Here is a 15,234-nt window from a genome sequence, read left to right on the forward strand (position 1 = left end):
GAGCGTGAACTCTGGACACAAACTGCTCAAAGCTTGGCTAAGTGTGCACAACACAATAATTCAGTTCAGGGGGAAATGTAAAAAGAAATGCAGCAGAATGTAAAAGCCTGTTCCTGTTCTGGGGCTTATGGTGGACTAATGGCAGCAACAGTTTTCCTCACATGTTCTCTGTTTGTGGGTCTATCTCCTCTACTTGCTCACTTCGCCCCAGGTGGTTCAACAGCAGAAAGCTGACTGCTCTCAGAAGCTGGAAGGCCTCACCGCGTGGTTAGCTGGAGCGGCTAGCCTACTGGCCAGTCAGAAAGGTGGAGCGGAGTCATGTGACGTGAACACCTTGCAGGAGAAGCAAAAAAGACTAAAGGTTGGAAAAGTTTCGAATCTAAAGACCTACATGGCTTTGCATAGTTATACTGTATGTTCATGCGTGGTACACGTTCTCTTTACTTAATAATCAACTTCTGTCTCACTCCATTTATTCGCCTTCTCAGTTAACTTTTTTTAACAAACACATTCTGACTGGATATCCAGGAAGCTCAGAAGGACCTCCAGACCAAAGAGGAGGGCATCACCCAGACCATCCGCTCCGTGGAAGAGCTGCTGGCCGCCCGGGGAGAGAATCTGAGCCCAGAGGAGCGGCACAGCCTCCAGGTTGCGTTGACGAGGCTAAAGGAGCAGTATAGCGCCCTGAAAGATTCGGCCACCACGTCGCTGTCCGAGGTGGACACTGCCATCAATACCACCGTGCAGCAGAACACTCAAAGGGTGAGCAGCGGATAGTCTGTTCAGAGACTTCTTCTTGTTTACATTTAGCTTGTTTTGGACCCACCCTTTTTCTCCCCTTCCCTCCAGGCGAAGGCTGAAGAGGATCTCCAGGAGACCAAAGGCCAGATAGACTCTCTGCTCAACGAGCTGTCCTCCATCAACCCACCAGGCGAGAAAGGCCTTGGATCCGGAGTGACCCAAGATGTCACCGCCGCGACCTTCTCTCAACCAGAGGGCGCTGTGATGTCCCACACAGAGACGCTTCAGGTTTGGGACCTCCACTTCTGACTTTAAAATGCCTCCAAAACGTTACAAAGATCCCTGACCGTCGGACCTCTCCTCCAGGCGGAGCTTCAGCAGCTCCTGTCTCAGCAGGCCCAGCTGCATCAGATCGCACAGTCAACCCGCTGCCTTCTGGACCAGCCGGACTCCACTGTGCCTCCTGAAGAGAAACAGCGTCTCCGGGCCGCCCTGGACCAGCTGCAGGCCCAGCACCAGGACCGGCTGCAGAGCTGCCAGGTACTCAAGAGACGTACAGATGTGTGTTAAGTCTGCAGCAAGGTCCCCTGACCTGCTTCATGTGCTGATCTGTGAGATATGGAGCTTCATGTCATTGCAACTCTTTGGACACCAGTGAGGCACGCTTGGTGTTTTCTTACAGCTGCCTGACTTCTACTCTTGTGACTTTTTCTTCTAGGACCGTCTCAGGAAGTCTGAGTCTCTGAAGGATGAGCTGATGAAGTTCCTCCAAGAAAATGGAAGTTTAGGTGCCTGGTTGGAACAAAATGAACAGGAACTACTTTCCCTGGCGGAAGGAGAAACCGATGCACAGGGACTGAAGAGCAGACTGGAGGAGCACAGAAAGGTACACGTGTTACTAACAGAAATGGTTTAAGTTTATTCATTCAGCTTTTATTATATTTCAAACAAACTGTGTGTATGGCAGCAACATGAATAGAGCAATATCAATATTTCCACCCAGGAAAAAGCGCTGAATAGCAGCATCGTTCTAGAATCCTATGTAACCTCTCTGAAGACTGTGAAGGTGCAATGAATATTATCCATTCCCTCCTGAGTGCTCTCAGCACAGCGACAGCCGAGAATCTAACGGTGCTAAAAGCACAAGCTGCAGTGACGGTGCTGACACCCTCCTTGCCAGTAGGGGCAGGTTTAACCGCAAGTCGGCAAATGGCAAACATGGACGGATGACTTTGCATCCGAGCATCCATGACACGCTGACATGCCCTGATTGACAACCTCACATTCCCTCTCTCGTCTGGGAGCCCCTGAGAAACTCCACTGAAGTTAGGGATCGGTGTCCCTCTTTTAAAACCCTTTGAGTGTTTTATATCTTTTCCCAGATTATTCTTTGTTTGCAGATGACATTTTGCCCAACTGACCTGTAAACATGTCTGTATTTCCAGCTGGCTGAGGATGTGATTTGCCACAAGGCGGACCTGCGCTTTGTTTCCATCTCGGGTCAGAAGGTTCTGGACTCCCTACAAGGAGCTCTGGAGCAAGTCGGCAGTTCGGACCCGGCCCTGGACAGCACCAAGCAGCTGGTGACTGACAAGCTGCAGGACGCCAATCACCGCTACACAGCGCTACACACCAAGGTGAGGGATTCCGGACTCACTTACTCCTGGCATGTCCGTCTTAAATGCACACACACACGCATTGAAACGCTCTGTGGGTGCGTGCAGTCAACAGAGTTGGGGGGCCGTTTGTCCGGCCTGTTGGAGCGGTACCAGCAGTACCAGGATGAGGTCGTCTCCGTCCACTCTTGGCTGAGCGCTCAGGAACAGAACCAAAGCAAAGCCAAGCCCAGCGGGGAGACGGACTCCCAGAACCTGCAGGACACACTACGCCAAGTACAGGTGAAGCACAGATCCCACAGACCCACACATACACACACACACACACACACTATCGCAGACCAAACACAGGGTGAAGGAAGAAGGCTTTGAGAGGATGGAAAATACTGAATAAATAATACGTCAAGTTTAACGCTAAAGGCTGGTCTTTCTTTCACTGTGGAATGGGTCACACGTGCTCAGCTGCTGCAGGATGAGCTGGCTGAGCGCTCGGTGCAACTGGAGAAGGTGAAGAGAGCAGGACGAGATCTGGTCAGCACAGACGAGTCTCCTTCCCTGAAAGCTGTTGACATCCTCTGTGCTGCAGGTATATAACGCCCCCCCCCCCCCCCCCCCCCCACCTCCATCTGTCTTAGCCCCGGACAACTGCCTTTGAATAGGATTCAATTTGAAGGCGGGAAGAAAAAGTAACATTCGTCACTTGCTCCATTCTCCTTTTCAGATGGTTTGGAGAAGAGGTTCGGCTCCCTCTCTGCGTCGGTGTCAGAACGGGCCGAGCAGCTGCAGACGGCTGTGGCTCAGTCCGTCAGCGTCCAAGAGGGCCTGAAGGGTCTGCTGAGCTGGCTGGAGAAACTGGTTCTGAATCCCGGGCCGGTCGAACCCACCGCACAGGCCGTGCAAGACGCCCTGACACAGAACCAGGTAGGAGTGAGCCAGAGGCAGCGCTGCAGGTCACATCTAGGAGTCAAGATATTCACTGGAGGTTTCCTTCCACGTCTCCTCCCCTTTCCCCAGAAACTTCGCCAGGAGCTGCTGTCCCGTCAGGGCAGCGTGGAGGCCACGCGAGAGTCCATTTCCAAACTTCTCCAGAGCTCTGACGCCTCCACGGCCTCGGGCCTCCAGGGCGCTCTGGACGATCTGAGTGAGCGCTACGCCGCGGCACAGGCGACGCAGGGCGAGAGGGAGGCTGAGCTCAAAGGGCTGCTGCCCAGGCTGGAGGGCTACGAGCGGCTGGGGGCCGACCTCCGGGCCTTCGCCCAGAGCCGCCATAAGGCGCTGAGCCCGGCGGGCCAGCCGGACCGCAGCGTGGACGACTACAGACAGACCATCGAGGTCAGCGGGGGGGTCAAACTGTTTTATAGAGGGTCCTCAACAGCGGTGGTTCTCAACTGGTGGGGACGTGTATTTAGTGGGTCGAGGGTCTGGGGATTGGTTTACAGCGTGATGAAGGTTTTTGGCTCTCAGGGGTTTTAGGATAAATTCAATAGCCTTCTGAATAAACACTATACACATTATTTATTTAATAACTATTGTAAAAAGATTTTTGAATGGACGTTTAAAAAAAACAAAAAGTATATGTGGAAGTAGGCCTGTTCCAGTTGTGGTGCAGCACCGTGATGAGCGAGAGCAGTAAAAAGCCTCCTTCCACCCCACACTGCACATTGAGCATGGCCTCAGATTAGCCCCCTCTCTCGGTTTGTGACTTGTCCTTAAGTGGTGATGGTGGGACCAGCAGCCAGACCAGTTGAGAACCACAGCTACAGTAGAGTCTCACCCGAGTTTAGTAATTTTAAGCTTCTAAGACCTCTTATTCAGGGCATCAGTGGGCTACTTGTATTCAACCCTTTGGTCCTTTGGCAGGAGGTCAGGTCCGAGCTGGAGCAGGAAGCCGGTCAGCTCACGTCCTTCTGCAACCTCGGCACCGAGCTCAGCCAATCGAAAGCTTTCAACAACACTCGAACCTTGCTGGATAACGTCAAAGGCGTGTCTGATGAGTTCACCCAGCTGGAAGGCAATGTCAACAAAAGGTGATTCTCCATGCAGCCTTCATTTTAAGACTTTTAATTTAGCGGAGTACAGTTTTGTCCTTCTTTTTAATGCAAATTAATGTGCTGGTGTTCAAAATGGTTGCTTTACTTCAGCATAAACTCATATTATGTTATTGATTAATGATTAAGGGTAAATGGGAGTAATGGGAATGATTATCTTTTAACTCTTTAGGCTGAAGCTTTTTAATTCATTTTTCATACATTTTGCAGTGTACCATGACAGACACAGGGGGGCACCAAATAGCTTTTAGAGTGTTAATTGTTTAGTTCTTTAGTTCTTTCATCCTTACTGAGGAACCAGGATTCATAGAACCGTAGTTACATACGTAACTGGTGCTTTTGATGTTGAAGCGTGACATGGGTCACTTCCAGTTTGACTCACACCAAACCAGATGCGTCCTAGAGACAGAAAAGAACATTTTGAATAGATATAATAGGACTGCGCTCTGTAGAACAGGCTGAGCCGCTGGCATTTCCTAAAGGTCTTTTCTAAATTTGTGACCTTCCTGGAGCAGCAGTTGCTATGCCGACCCTGTTTGACGTGGTTTCAGGGAGCAGCCTCACTTGAGGCCCTTCTTTGAAGTGATTTGCGGTGACTTTACCAGCAGTCTGGTGCAGTTCATTAGAACATACTTGAGTTTAGTGAGCCAGTTGTTTTTATAAATGGCCGTGGTTTTAAGGGCATGTTTGAATATGTGCTTGATGAAGGGGATTATTTGCTGTGCTGACTGATGCTCCGCAGCAGTTGGCTGCTGTATAGACGACGCTCATTGTTCTTCTATAAACGGTTCTCAAGGGGGGGGGGGACAAAATAGCAGCTTGATAATGATACACCTCGAGTCAGACGGAGGACGTGTCCGAGCATGTAGGGTTAATAGTGTGAAACTAAATCATTCACATCAATAGCATTGTTAATAATCACTAAGATTATTCACTAAATGTCTAAACGTGGCAGCACCCAAAAAAGGGAATAACAACAAACCTATAAATCAAGTTTCAGAATTCTTATTCACTCAATGAAGGTTTTAGTTTATACACTTGCACTCTGTTTCCAGCCTCATCACAACACATGCACAGAGAAATCACAGAAAACGGCCCCTTAAAGTATTAAACTATTGACTTTATTAACTGCCAACAATAATAATCAGATCAATGCTATTTAAACTCAGATTAATTGGTTAGTCAGTGTTAAAAGAAGAGGAGGAAAAAAAGAACATGTGCCCAATAACACGTTATACCACAGAATTGAGCTCTGCAGTTCATAACCAAACACAATCGCTTGTTAAACAATACAGTATATTACCTTTGTTGTCGCGGGGATCCTGGGAGCTGTTGAGGGTCTGTGATGCAACAGTTGTTTGTGCCAACAAGGACAGGGTTTTTTTTTGTCCTGTAGCAGCACGTGTCCAAAAGTGAACCTCTGTTTCGTGCCAAGGTGGGGGCTCAACAACGGGCAGTCGGCACTATTGCAGCCGTGGGCTCGAGATGGGAGGTCGAGGTTGCCCATAGTGGACCTTATGTCATCCCTGCCAGTACTTACTGTCATTACTTTCTTTTGAGAATATGCTGTCAAAGAATATGAGAGGGACAAAACAATTGCTTTTATTTAAATGGGAAACATAAAAATGTGATTTAGGCACAGTTTTCTGTCCCCCCCCCCCCCCCCCCCCACACCTCATCTCTGTCCCCTCCTCATGCACCTCCTCCTCTCTTCCTCACACCCTCCTCTTCCTCGGGCTGTCCTCGCGCAGGTTCGCTGCGATCCAGGCCTGCGAGCAGCAGCTGGTGCAGTTCCGCGGCCTCTCCGGCTCCCTCTCCAGGTGGCTTCAGACGGCGCAGGACCAGCTGCCCCCCAAAGAGGCCAGCCTCAACACGGAGGGCCTGCAGAGGAGAGTCCAGCAGCTCACGGTACGTCTTGACCCCAAAACTTTGCACCAGGCAGATGTTAGAAACTCACTGTTTGGATTCAGGGACTGTAAAATGTGCTCTCAGAGCGCCACAAGTCAGCATTTCTTTTACATGCAGGACTTGTTGAGTGACTGGGAGTCTCAGAGATCAAGGGTCCAGGAGCTGAATAAGACGGGCTCCGAGCTGGAGTCCCTCATCATCGACGTCACAGCGCCTCAGACCAAAACCGGTAAGAGACTCGGCAGAACACATCCGTCCTCAGTGTAAACAGCTTGTATTCCTCAGAGACTTTTTTGAAGTGATTGGCGGTTTGAAGATGATGTGGGATCACGGGATAAAGTGGTTGTTACGCGATTTGACACGCAAGCAACACAGAAAAAAACTTGTGGCAGGCAGTAGGAAATATCTTTAGTGAAGAGTCGCATTTCACAATAAACAAATTGATCAAGCACTCGTGCTCCTCCTTGATACATTCATAAAATGTTTGTGTTGTGTAAAGACTACAGGTATCCATTCATATATTGTCTCCGTTGTACAAACACTGGGTATACATCCTTCATGCTGCCGTGGCTTTTTTTTGTGCCACTTCGTCCCTCTGAGCTCTGAAGCATGTGTGAGTAGACAAAGCTTGCTGCTGTGTACGTCAGCACTTTAGATAGTCGTTTGAATCATGTAACCGGAGGACATTTTATGAGAAAATTGATCAATTTAATCCCAGAATAAATATTTTCATATTTTTTTTGTACATTTCCGATTTCTGAGAGTATCCCCATTTATTTTCTCCCAATTGTGTGACCTTTGACCTGGTCGTTTCTTTTTATTCTGATTTTTGTTCCTACCAAGTCCCTAACGGGACGTTCTAGCTATCGAGGTCAAACACAAGTTGCATTGCGTCTTTCCTCGGGCCTGCCATGTGTGCGATTAGTTGCTCGTGCTCGTGCATGTTGTGGTGCCTCTGTCTCAGTCCGGTGTGTGTCTTTCTCCCAGGTGCTCCTCACATCAATGGCTCAGGTCCCAGCAGTGTCAATGGCATTCACACCTGCAAAGGTGAGCTCCCCCTCTAGCTGTCTCCTTTCTCTACTTGCTCATTGGCTCCTGAGAAGGAGCATCTATGGATCCTTCTCCAGGTCGCTTTGAGGGATTGATTCCAGTATTCCATACTGTCCCGTCTGTCAGCCGTCGGTCTGTGCAAAACATCTGTCTTTACTTGTTTAGACTTATATTAACTTGCTTTACTTATCTGTTTTTAATCTTTCCCCCATTTTGCAATACACCCAGCAGTTCTTCTCCTTTCTCCCCCTGTGCCCTCAGACCTGACGGAGCTCCAGCTAGCTGTGTCCGATGTGAACGGTCGATACGAGACGCTGGGCGGCGAGCTGAAGGAGCGCCTCGGTCGCCAGGCGACCTCGCTGGAGCAGCGGCAGAAGGCCAGGCAGGGCGCCGACGAGCTCAAGAGCTGGCTGACCGACAGAGAGCACAGCCTGAAGCAGGGGCAGGCCGCCTCCCCCTCCAAGCCCGAGGCGGTACGCGCCCAGGCCCTGGAGAACAAGGTAGTGGAGCGGCTCCATCTACAGGGCATGTGTTATGACCCCCTTTCAGTTTGTATCGTGCTCACCTGACCCTTGCTCAAACCTCGGTTGGGTTCTGTAGCTCAAATCCCAGTGAGCTGGAACAAGCTGGGAATGTGAAACCCAGTAAAAGGAACACGTTTCCCAGAAAATAGGACTCTATTTGACCACATGGTGGCGCTGCAATTAACGGCTCAAAATGGCTTTGGTTTTGGAAAATACCCTGAATGTTTCATTCCAATGGACCAATGGACAGGATGTTTTTCCTGTGATTGGATAGGACAGGTGCATGGGCCTTGTTCTACCTTGGCCATAAAACTAATCACAGGTTGTCCAAACTTCTTGATCACGCAAAAATGATTCTTGCTTCCAAAGAAATTCAACTGGCTGGACTGGTCATTTCTTGATTAGAGTCCCCGGCCACATGGTGCTTGACTTGTTGGGGTCTATTTAAGTTGTTTTAAGTTCACGTCATGGTCCTTCTGGCTTTCTCCTTAAGGCGCTGCTTTCACAGCTGGCCGAGCACTCTGGCCACGTGGAGGCGCTGAAGAGCACGCTGAGGAAGCTGATTGCTGACAATCCCGACTCACCTGAGGCCGACACCTGGAGGCAGCAGCTGCAAGAGATTGGTACGTACTGCAGATAACAGAGAGAAAGAATGACATGGCAGGATTCTGTGACAACAATTTGCAAGAGACTGGAAAATTACAGCCCGGTCTGATCCGAAAAGGAATACTTCACTGAGGGTAAATGAAAGTACTGTGCAGAACTTAAACTGTAGCCAGGTGGCAATCCTGTTGTGTATCAGGACCATAGTCGCAACATGGACCAGTTGTGACTCATAATTTTAATCAAAAAGAGTTAGTAATTACACAGAAGTAGCAAAAGTAAAAGCGGGAGGGGGAGGCGGGGGCGTCTTAAAACTTAGAAACAAGACTAGGCGTGGTAACTGGCGTTTTATTGAAGACTGTTAAAAATGATTTTTTCTAAGTGATGGCGCTCTCCAGGGACAGAGTGGGACGTGTTCCTGTCGGAGCTATTTGTTCTCTCACATACTTGATATTTTTACCAGGAGCCTCCTGTGATGTAACCAAGACAGAAATATTTAAGAAGCTATCCAAGAGCGAGGCCTTCATATCCCATAATATTAATTCTTGTTTAGAGCCATGGGGACTGAATACACACACACACACGCTCAGAACATGATTCACAGACAGGGGAGGAGTAGGAAGAGGGTCAAAAGATGAAGATTGCCCATGTTTTAGGTTTGGTTTCATCATCACTGATTTTCCCCCCTATGCTGTAGGAGGTTTTTAAAGGTGTATTGTACTTGGCCACGTGTTCCAAACAAATGCAGCATTTCACCTCTACTATGCTATCCACACAGTCCCATTTTTGTTATATATAAACGGAAGGACCCTTTACAGCCACAATTCTTTGTCGGCTCATGTTGGATCGAGGACACTAGAGTGACTCACTACCGCCTCGTCAGGTACTGGTGGTATTACAGGGGACGAGTCCCACCCATTGCACCTTTTAATGGTGGACCACTTAAAAAGCAAAGGAGAACATGCAACATTGGTTAGGTTTGATGATGACCAAAGCGTATTCCTCCCATCCACACACACACGCCTCTATTGGTTCCCTCAGACTCCCGATGGCAGACGGCCAATCAGGCCGCGGCCGAGAGGCAGACGGAGCTGGAGGCGTGTGCCGACAGGCTGGGCAGCTTTGCCTCGGCGGCGGCTCAGCTGGGCCCGTGGCTGAGGGAGAAGGAGCTGATGATGAGCGTGCTGGGGCCGCTGAGCATTGACCCCAACATGCTCATCACGCAGAAGCAACAAGCGCAGGTATGGGAGCGCAGAAGGTACAGAAAAGCCATCGTGAGGAGAAATGCATTAAAAAGAAAAAACACTCAAAGGAACAATCAAACCAACCAGTGTGTTTAATCATTTCTTGCACTGTAAATACACGTTAACTTTTTCCGTTAAACATTGATTGCTTTTATTTTGAATCCTGTTCAGTTATGGAGGCAAGCTACTTTGCATTCTCTATTACTGTACATGATACATTCAAAATTTCAAATCACAATGCAATATTTAAGATATTCCATGTTGGTGTGTATTGCACCGCTAAACTACACCCAGTCAATGCAGTAACATTTGCATGATGCTGTTAAAGATTGCTGTTTAAAAGTAGTTTTCTAGAAGAGACAAATATGTGGTTGTTTCCTTCCATCCATTTATTGGAATTAAACGCTAAAAGGAGATTTATTTGAGCTTCGTAACGATAAATATGTTATGATCCCACAAGTAATGCAATTCAAAAATCCCTATCTGTTTGGTGTGAGCAACGCGCTTTTTTTTCTTCCCAGAAACCCGCTATTTAAGGTCCTGATTAACCACATAATCCTCTCTCTTCAAGTTCATGCTGCGTGAGTTCGAGACCAGGCGGCCACAGTTTGACCAGCTGACCCAGTCCGCCGAAGGGATCTTCTCCCAGACTGGCGACTCTGCTCAGGACCCCAAGGACCTGGCGGAGGTGCGGTCTGAGCTGGGCTCCATCACCCAGCAGTGGGAGGACCTCACAGACCGACTGACCCAGAGATCGACCCACATTGACCAGGCCCAGGGAACCAGCGGGCGGTACCAGGTGCGCCTGGTCTGGATTGGTTGAATGCTGTCGCGTTAGACCGTGTAATCTCCTAACCCCCCCTCCTCCTGCCCAGGACCTGCTCCGAGAGCTCTCATCCAGCGTTTCTGCTCTGGCCGAGAGGCTGGACGCTCAGGCCTCGCTCAGCGCCCAGCCCGAGGCGCTGAAACGCCGCCTGCAGGAAACCGGAGAGATCCGCTCGGAGCTGGAGAGGCGTCGCGCGGAGCTGGCCGAGGCGGAGCGGCTCTGCGGCGAGCTGAGCGCCATCGTGGCCGAACCATACCTGAAGGAGGAGCTGAGTAAGCGCCTGGAGAGCGTCAGCGGGCCGCTGAAGAACTTGGAGGAGCGCGCAGGTTTGTTTTGTCTTTTCCTTTCTAGTTCTTGTGTAGTCCTGCTGAAGTTGTATGCCATTACTGGGTTTCTCCCGAAAGTTCGATGAATTCATTAGTTTGACAGTCAAACAATATTGCATTTCAAACGTAATCCGTCTTCAGCTGAAACGGGAATATTGTTTGGCTTGAATGTAAACAAGCAGCAAATCCGCTAACATGAATACCACAAATACTCCATGAATGCTGTTTGTTTGAATTAGTTCTGTTTGTAATTCTCTCCTCCAGCCGACGGCCTGTCCCAGCTGCAGGCCGCCCTGTCGTCCACGCAGCAGTTCCAGCAGATGTTCGAGGAGTTGCGCTCCTGGCTCGACAAGCGGGCCGACCCCGGCGAGTCCCCCGCCGACTCCCTGCCGTGTCAGCCGGAGGCCGTCCGCTCCCTGCTGGCGCAGACGGACGAGCTCCAGCGCGCCGCCGCCGGCCAGCGGGGCTCCTACGAGCTGATTCAGGCCGAGGGGGCGTCGCTGCTCGCCACGCTGCCGGCGGGCGGAGACGAGCGCGCCGCCCTGCAGTCCCGCCTCGCCTCCCTGAGGCGAGACTGGGAAGGGTTGAACCAGGGCATCTCGGAGCGAGAGGGCAGGCTGAAGACCACACTCGGCAAAGCGGAGGCCTACCAGCAGCACAAGGCCGAGCTGATACCGTGGTTCGCCGAGTGCGACCAGAGAGACGCGGCGATCCAGCCGGCGCTGGACTCTGCGGCGCTGGACGGAGCCCTGCAGAAGGCCCGGGGCTTGGCACTGGACCTCGAGAGGCGACAACCTCTTCTTGAGGCCTTCAACACTGCGGCAGATCAGCTGCTCGAACAATGCTGCATCGGGGAGGAAGAGGTACGCAGATTTTAGACTTCTGCTCACAGTAAATGTTGTGTTATTATTTTTATGCTTTAGGAATTATTTTACGGTTTTAACTTTTCAAACAGTATTGGTTTGTTTAAAAGTCATTAACGAAGGGAAGCTGACTGGGTTGCTGCAGGTACGTGATGAGAAGGCCCAGCTGAACGGCAGGGTGGACACACTGGCCGACAGGCTCCACAACCGCACCTCCCAGCTGGAGGAGCTGGCGGGCCGCCTGAAGGAGTTCGAGGAGGGCCGACAGGCTGCAGAGAGGAGGCTGGAGGCCGCCAAGCACCAGATTGAAGTCCAGGAGGCTCTGGGACCACAGGTGCTGTTCAGTGATGTCCTCATGTCTCTTTGATTGTGCTTTTAAAGAGAAGTCGTTGGCAAGTCCAGTTTGCCTCTGTCCCATCCAGGCATGCAGCTCCAAGAGCCTGGAGCGGCTGAGGAGTCAGCAGGAGAGTCTGAGGTCCCTGAAGCCTCAGGTGGTCTACCTCAGAGACCTGGCCCAGGGGCTGGTACAGGACGCGCCGCAGACACTAGGAGGCAGCACCGAGGGGGCCCAGAGGCTTCAGGAGCAGGCCAGAGGCACAGAGAAAGAGTATGATGACGTGACCGACAAGGTGAGGAGCATTCTTCTCCTTACTGATAGACCGATACAACGTGCAATGTACTGGTGCATTCAATAGAGACAAAGTACGACTTGGACTTGGACCAGTCCTGCTCAGATAAATGGCTTCAGGGAAGAGTTCAAAGAACATGAAATGCTTTTGTTGCACTTCCAGATCCCTCAACTCAGTGTGGTTTTGGCTTGATGCTTGAGAAAAGGTCTGTGGTTAACACAAGACACTTAGACAATTAAGATTTAATTTGTTCTCTAATGCAAAGGAACCCCCTCTTGAAGTGTTTAAAACGTGGCTAAATGAGACTGAGAACAAGAAATCCTGTTGGCCTTTGGTTAGAGGAGCAGTGTAATGCTCACACGTGGTCCCTGCAGCTCGGCTGTCATCACACGTAAAGCCCAATGGATCGTTGGGGAAAACCCCCCAAAAAGGATGCCAGCTCACATACTGCAGAAGGACACCCTGGTATATTTGGCATAGTGCATTTGACATCCGGAATATTCTTTCTGGCGTATTAGATGGTGTGGGTGTTGATCATGAAAAGAGACCTCGAGCGGACCCTTCTTTTTGTGAATGCTCGAGGTGGGTCGGGCCACGTGTTGTCATTGTAACTGCAATTGTGTTGCAGAGCTGAGAGAACGCAGAACAACCTTAGCTGTCAGACGAGTTTCGGGCCATTTGCGTTACAGTCGCCATATATGGTCATTGTGGACATTCCACTCTTTATCCTACTCTTTTATCTTCCATTTAAGGTTCCAGCCATCACAGAAAAATGCAGAAGGATCATTCACTGAGATGTTTTTATTCATTTCTTTGAAGTATCGTATCTGGGCAACCACCTTTCTGTTTCCCATTATTTTTGGAGGATTTTAATTACATCTTTGAGATGTTTTCATGGACTTCCTGATGGTGCCCTCATTTAACTTGGCGTTTCCCTCCACCCCCCCCCCCCCCCCACCCCTCCTTCCTCCGTCAGATCGAGCAGTGCTGCTCCTCCCTCGAATCCCGGTTGCAGGGCGTCGGCGAGGTTCAGTCCAACGTGCGCGACGTCTTCTCGCGCATCGCCGACCTCGACGACGAGCTGGACTCCTTCAGCCCCGTCGGACGCGACGCCGACTCCCTGGCCTCTCAGGCCGACGCCCTGAAGGGCTTCCTGCTGCGTCTGTCCGACCTCAGGGCGGAGCTGAACGGTCACACGTCGGAGTGCACCACCATGCTGCGGCGGGAGGGCTCCTCCCCCGACCTCCTGGCTCTCAGGAGGGAGTCGGAGGCTCTGAGCCGCCAGGCGTGCAAGGTGAGGGAGGAGGTCGATGATGATGATGATGGTGATCCATCAATGTGACGTATTGACGAGTTCCTTCGTTATCTACTCTGTTCTCCAGCTGAGCGAGCGCGGCCAGGCCAGGCTGGACCAGATCGAGGACGCAGCGGAGAGGGTCCGAGAGTTCTACAGGCAGGTGGCCCTGCTGCAAGGCCTGCTGGGAAGGGCCGAGGACGGGCTGAGCGCTCAGGGCATGGTCGGCTCCGAGGTGGAGATGATCAAACGGCAGTTGCGGGAGTTCAAGGTAGGCTGGACTGCTTATTTACACCGGTGTGAATGTGGTGGAGGTGAGCGTGTGAAGGGAAAAAGATGTCACCGAATCCTCCTTTCCTAATGACTCGGCTCCCTGTGGCACGTCCTGCAGTTAGTGTGAGGACACGTGTGTTCTCATTGGGCAAGGCAAGCTTTTATTTCCTCTGGAGGACAGTTGGGATATTGTATGGTTATTGACAGAAATGACAGGTCATGAAGGAGGAATCCATCCTTGTTTGATTCCCCCCCTGTGACATTTTGGCGGTGGTTGCTGACCTCAGGAATGCGCTTTGCTGGCCCATCCATTGTGTTTAATTCCTCACTTGATGGGCACATCCTGACTGCTGTCATTAAGGAGCACATATTTCCTCCCCATGATGTAAGGCCTGTCCACTTCAGAAGGGTATGCTAATGTCTCTGAAATCCCCTCGCACAACTGGCACGCCAAAGGATCGATGAGTCACGCGACAGGAGAGGCAACTCGTTCCCCGACAGCTATGAGCTCGGCTGTGGATCAAAGATCCTACATGTCTCCATTCCGCGGGAGCTTTTTTTCCTCAAGGTTGCCTTCGTCCTTTTCCCTTTTCCCTCGTCTTAATTTGATTATTTGGATACAGAGTGAAACCTCTTACCCATGCCTTTAACATCTCTTTATTGACCTACTCACCCCTCTGCGTCTGCTTGTTTGTTCTTCGTCGCAGTCATCTGGTCCCCCCCCCCGTCCCCCCGACCCCCCCCCCGGTCAGAGCTTTAATGAAAGCAGGCTGAGTTAATGTGTGTCAGAGTACAAACAGACGGGGTAGATAAAGAGGTGGTGACAGGGCGAGAGAAGGAGAGCTGTGAGAAGCTGAGCGGATCGCACCATGAGAATGAAGCTGCTCCGGGTTGTTGTGAATGGAATGAAGCAGGTTTACAGGTGTGCTAACAATCGGCCTCAAGAAATACACATTATAATATAAGAGACAGTTCATTGGTTTGCCTTCTCGGATACAAACCACTTGTTAGAGAACAATTGTCTCCTGTCTGATCCCTGCATGGATTTAAGGACATTCACCATTTTAGAAACCGTTTTTGGAAAATTAAATAAATAAACTTAAGACTAATGAAACCTGAATGCATAAAGAGAGATGAAAGGGAATATCGCTTGTGTTTTTGTTAATTCTTTTGTCTATTTTGTAGTGCCTAATTGAATCGTGTTATCAAAGCTGCTTTTGAGGTCTTTTTATACAATTTTATTTTAAGTAATTGTTTTTTCCCCGCAATGAAAACGGCCAAAATTGAAT

The 15,234-nt window shown here is 50.3% G+C and overlaps 1 protein-coding gene across 20 annotated transcripts in view; it reads left to right on the forward strand.

The window, feature by feature from the left end:
• Positions 1-15,234, forward strand: part of macf1a (microtubule actin crosslinking factor 1a) — a 152,924-nt gene that overhangs the window by 93,829 nt on the left and 43,861 nt on the right. For all 20 annotated transcript variants that reach the window (XM_062558576.1, XM_062558577.1, XM_062558578.1 and 17 more), the window contains 24 exons: positions 212-361; positions 529-762; positions 850-1,029; positions 1,108-1,281; positions 1,460-1,627; positions 2,187-2,378; positions 2,466-2,639; positions 2,820-2,943; positions 3,079-3,278; positions 3,372-3,689; positions 4,218-4,384; positions 6,157-6,313; positions 6,431-6,542; positions 7,301-7,360; positions 7,625-7,863; positions 8,381-8,510; positions 9,532-9,731; positions 10,306-10,533; positions 10,610-10,886; positions 11,151-11,749; positions 11,895-12,083; positions 12,172-12,378; positions 13,355-13,672; positions 13,761-13,943. In XM_062558576.1, coding sequence (XP_062414560.1) covers positions 212-361; positions 529-762; positions 850-1,029; positions 1,108-1,281; positions 1,460-1,627; positions 2,187-2,378; positions 2,466-2,639; positions 2,820-2,943; positions 3,079-3,278; positions 3,372-3,689; positions 4,218-4,384; positions 6,157-6,313; positions 6,431-6,542; positions 7,301-7,360; positions 7,625-7,863; positions 8,381-8,510; positions 9,532-9,731; positions 10,306-10,533; positions 10,610-10,886; positions 11,151-11,749; positions 11,895-12,083; positions 12,172-12,378; positions 13,355-13,672; positions 13,761-13,943 — 4,980 coding nt within the window. The remainder of the gene's footprint in view (positions 1-211; positions 362-528; positions 763-849; positions 1,030-1,107; positions 1,282-1,459; positions 1,628-2,186; positions 2,379-2,465; positions 2,640-2,819; positions 2,944-3,078; positions 3,279-3,371; positions 3,690-4,217; positions 4,385-6,156; positions 6,314-6,430; positions 6,543-7,300; positions 7,361-7,624; positions 7,864-8,380; positions 8,511-9,531; positions 9,732-10,305; positions 10,534-10,609; positions 10,887-11,150; positions 11,750-11,894; positions 12,084-12,171; positions 12,379-13,354; positions 13,673-13,760; positions 13,944-15,234) is intronic.

The sequence above is a fragment of the Pungitius pungitius genome, chromosome 17, assembly GCF_949316345.1.
Source record: "Pungitius pungitius chromosome 17, fPunPun2.1, whole genome shotgun sequence".
Lineage (NCBI taxonomy): Eukaryota > Metazoa > Chordata > Actinopteri > Perciformes > Gasterosteidae > Pungitius > Pungitius pungitius.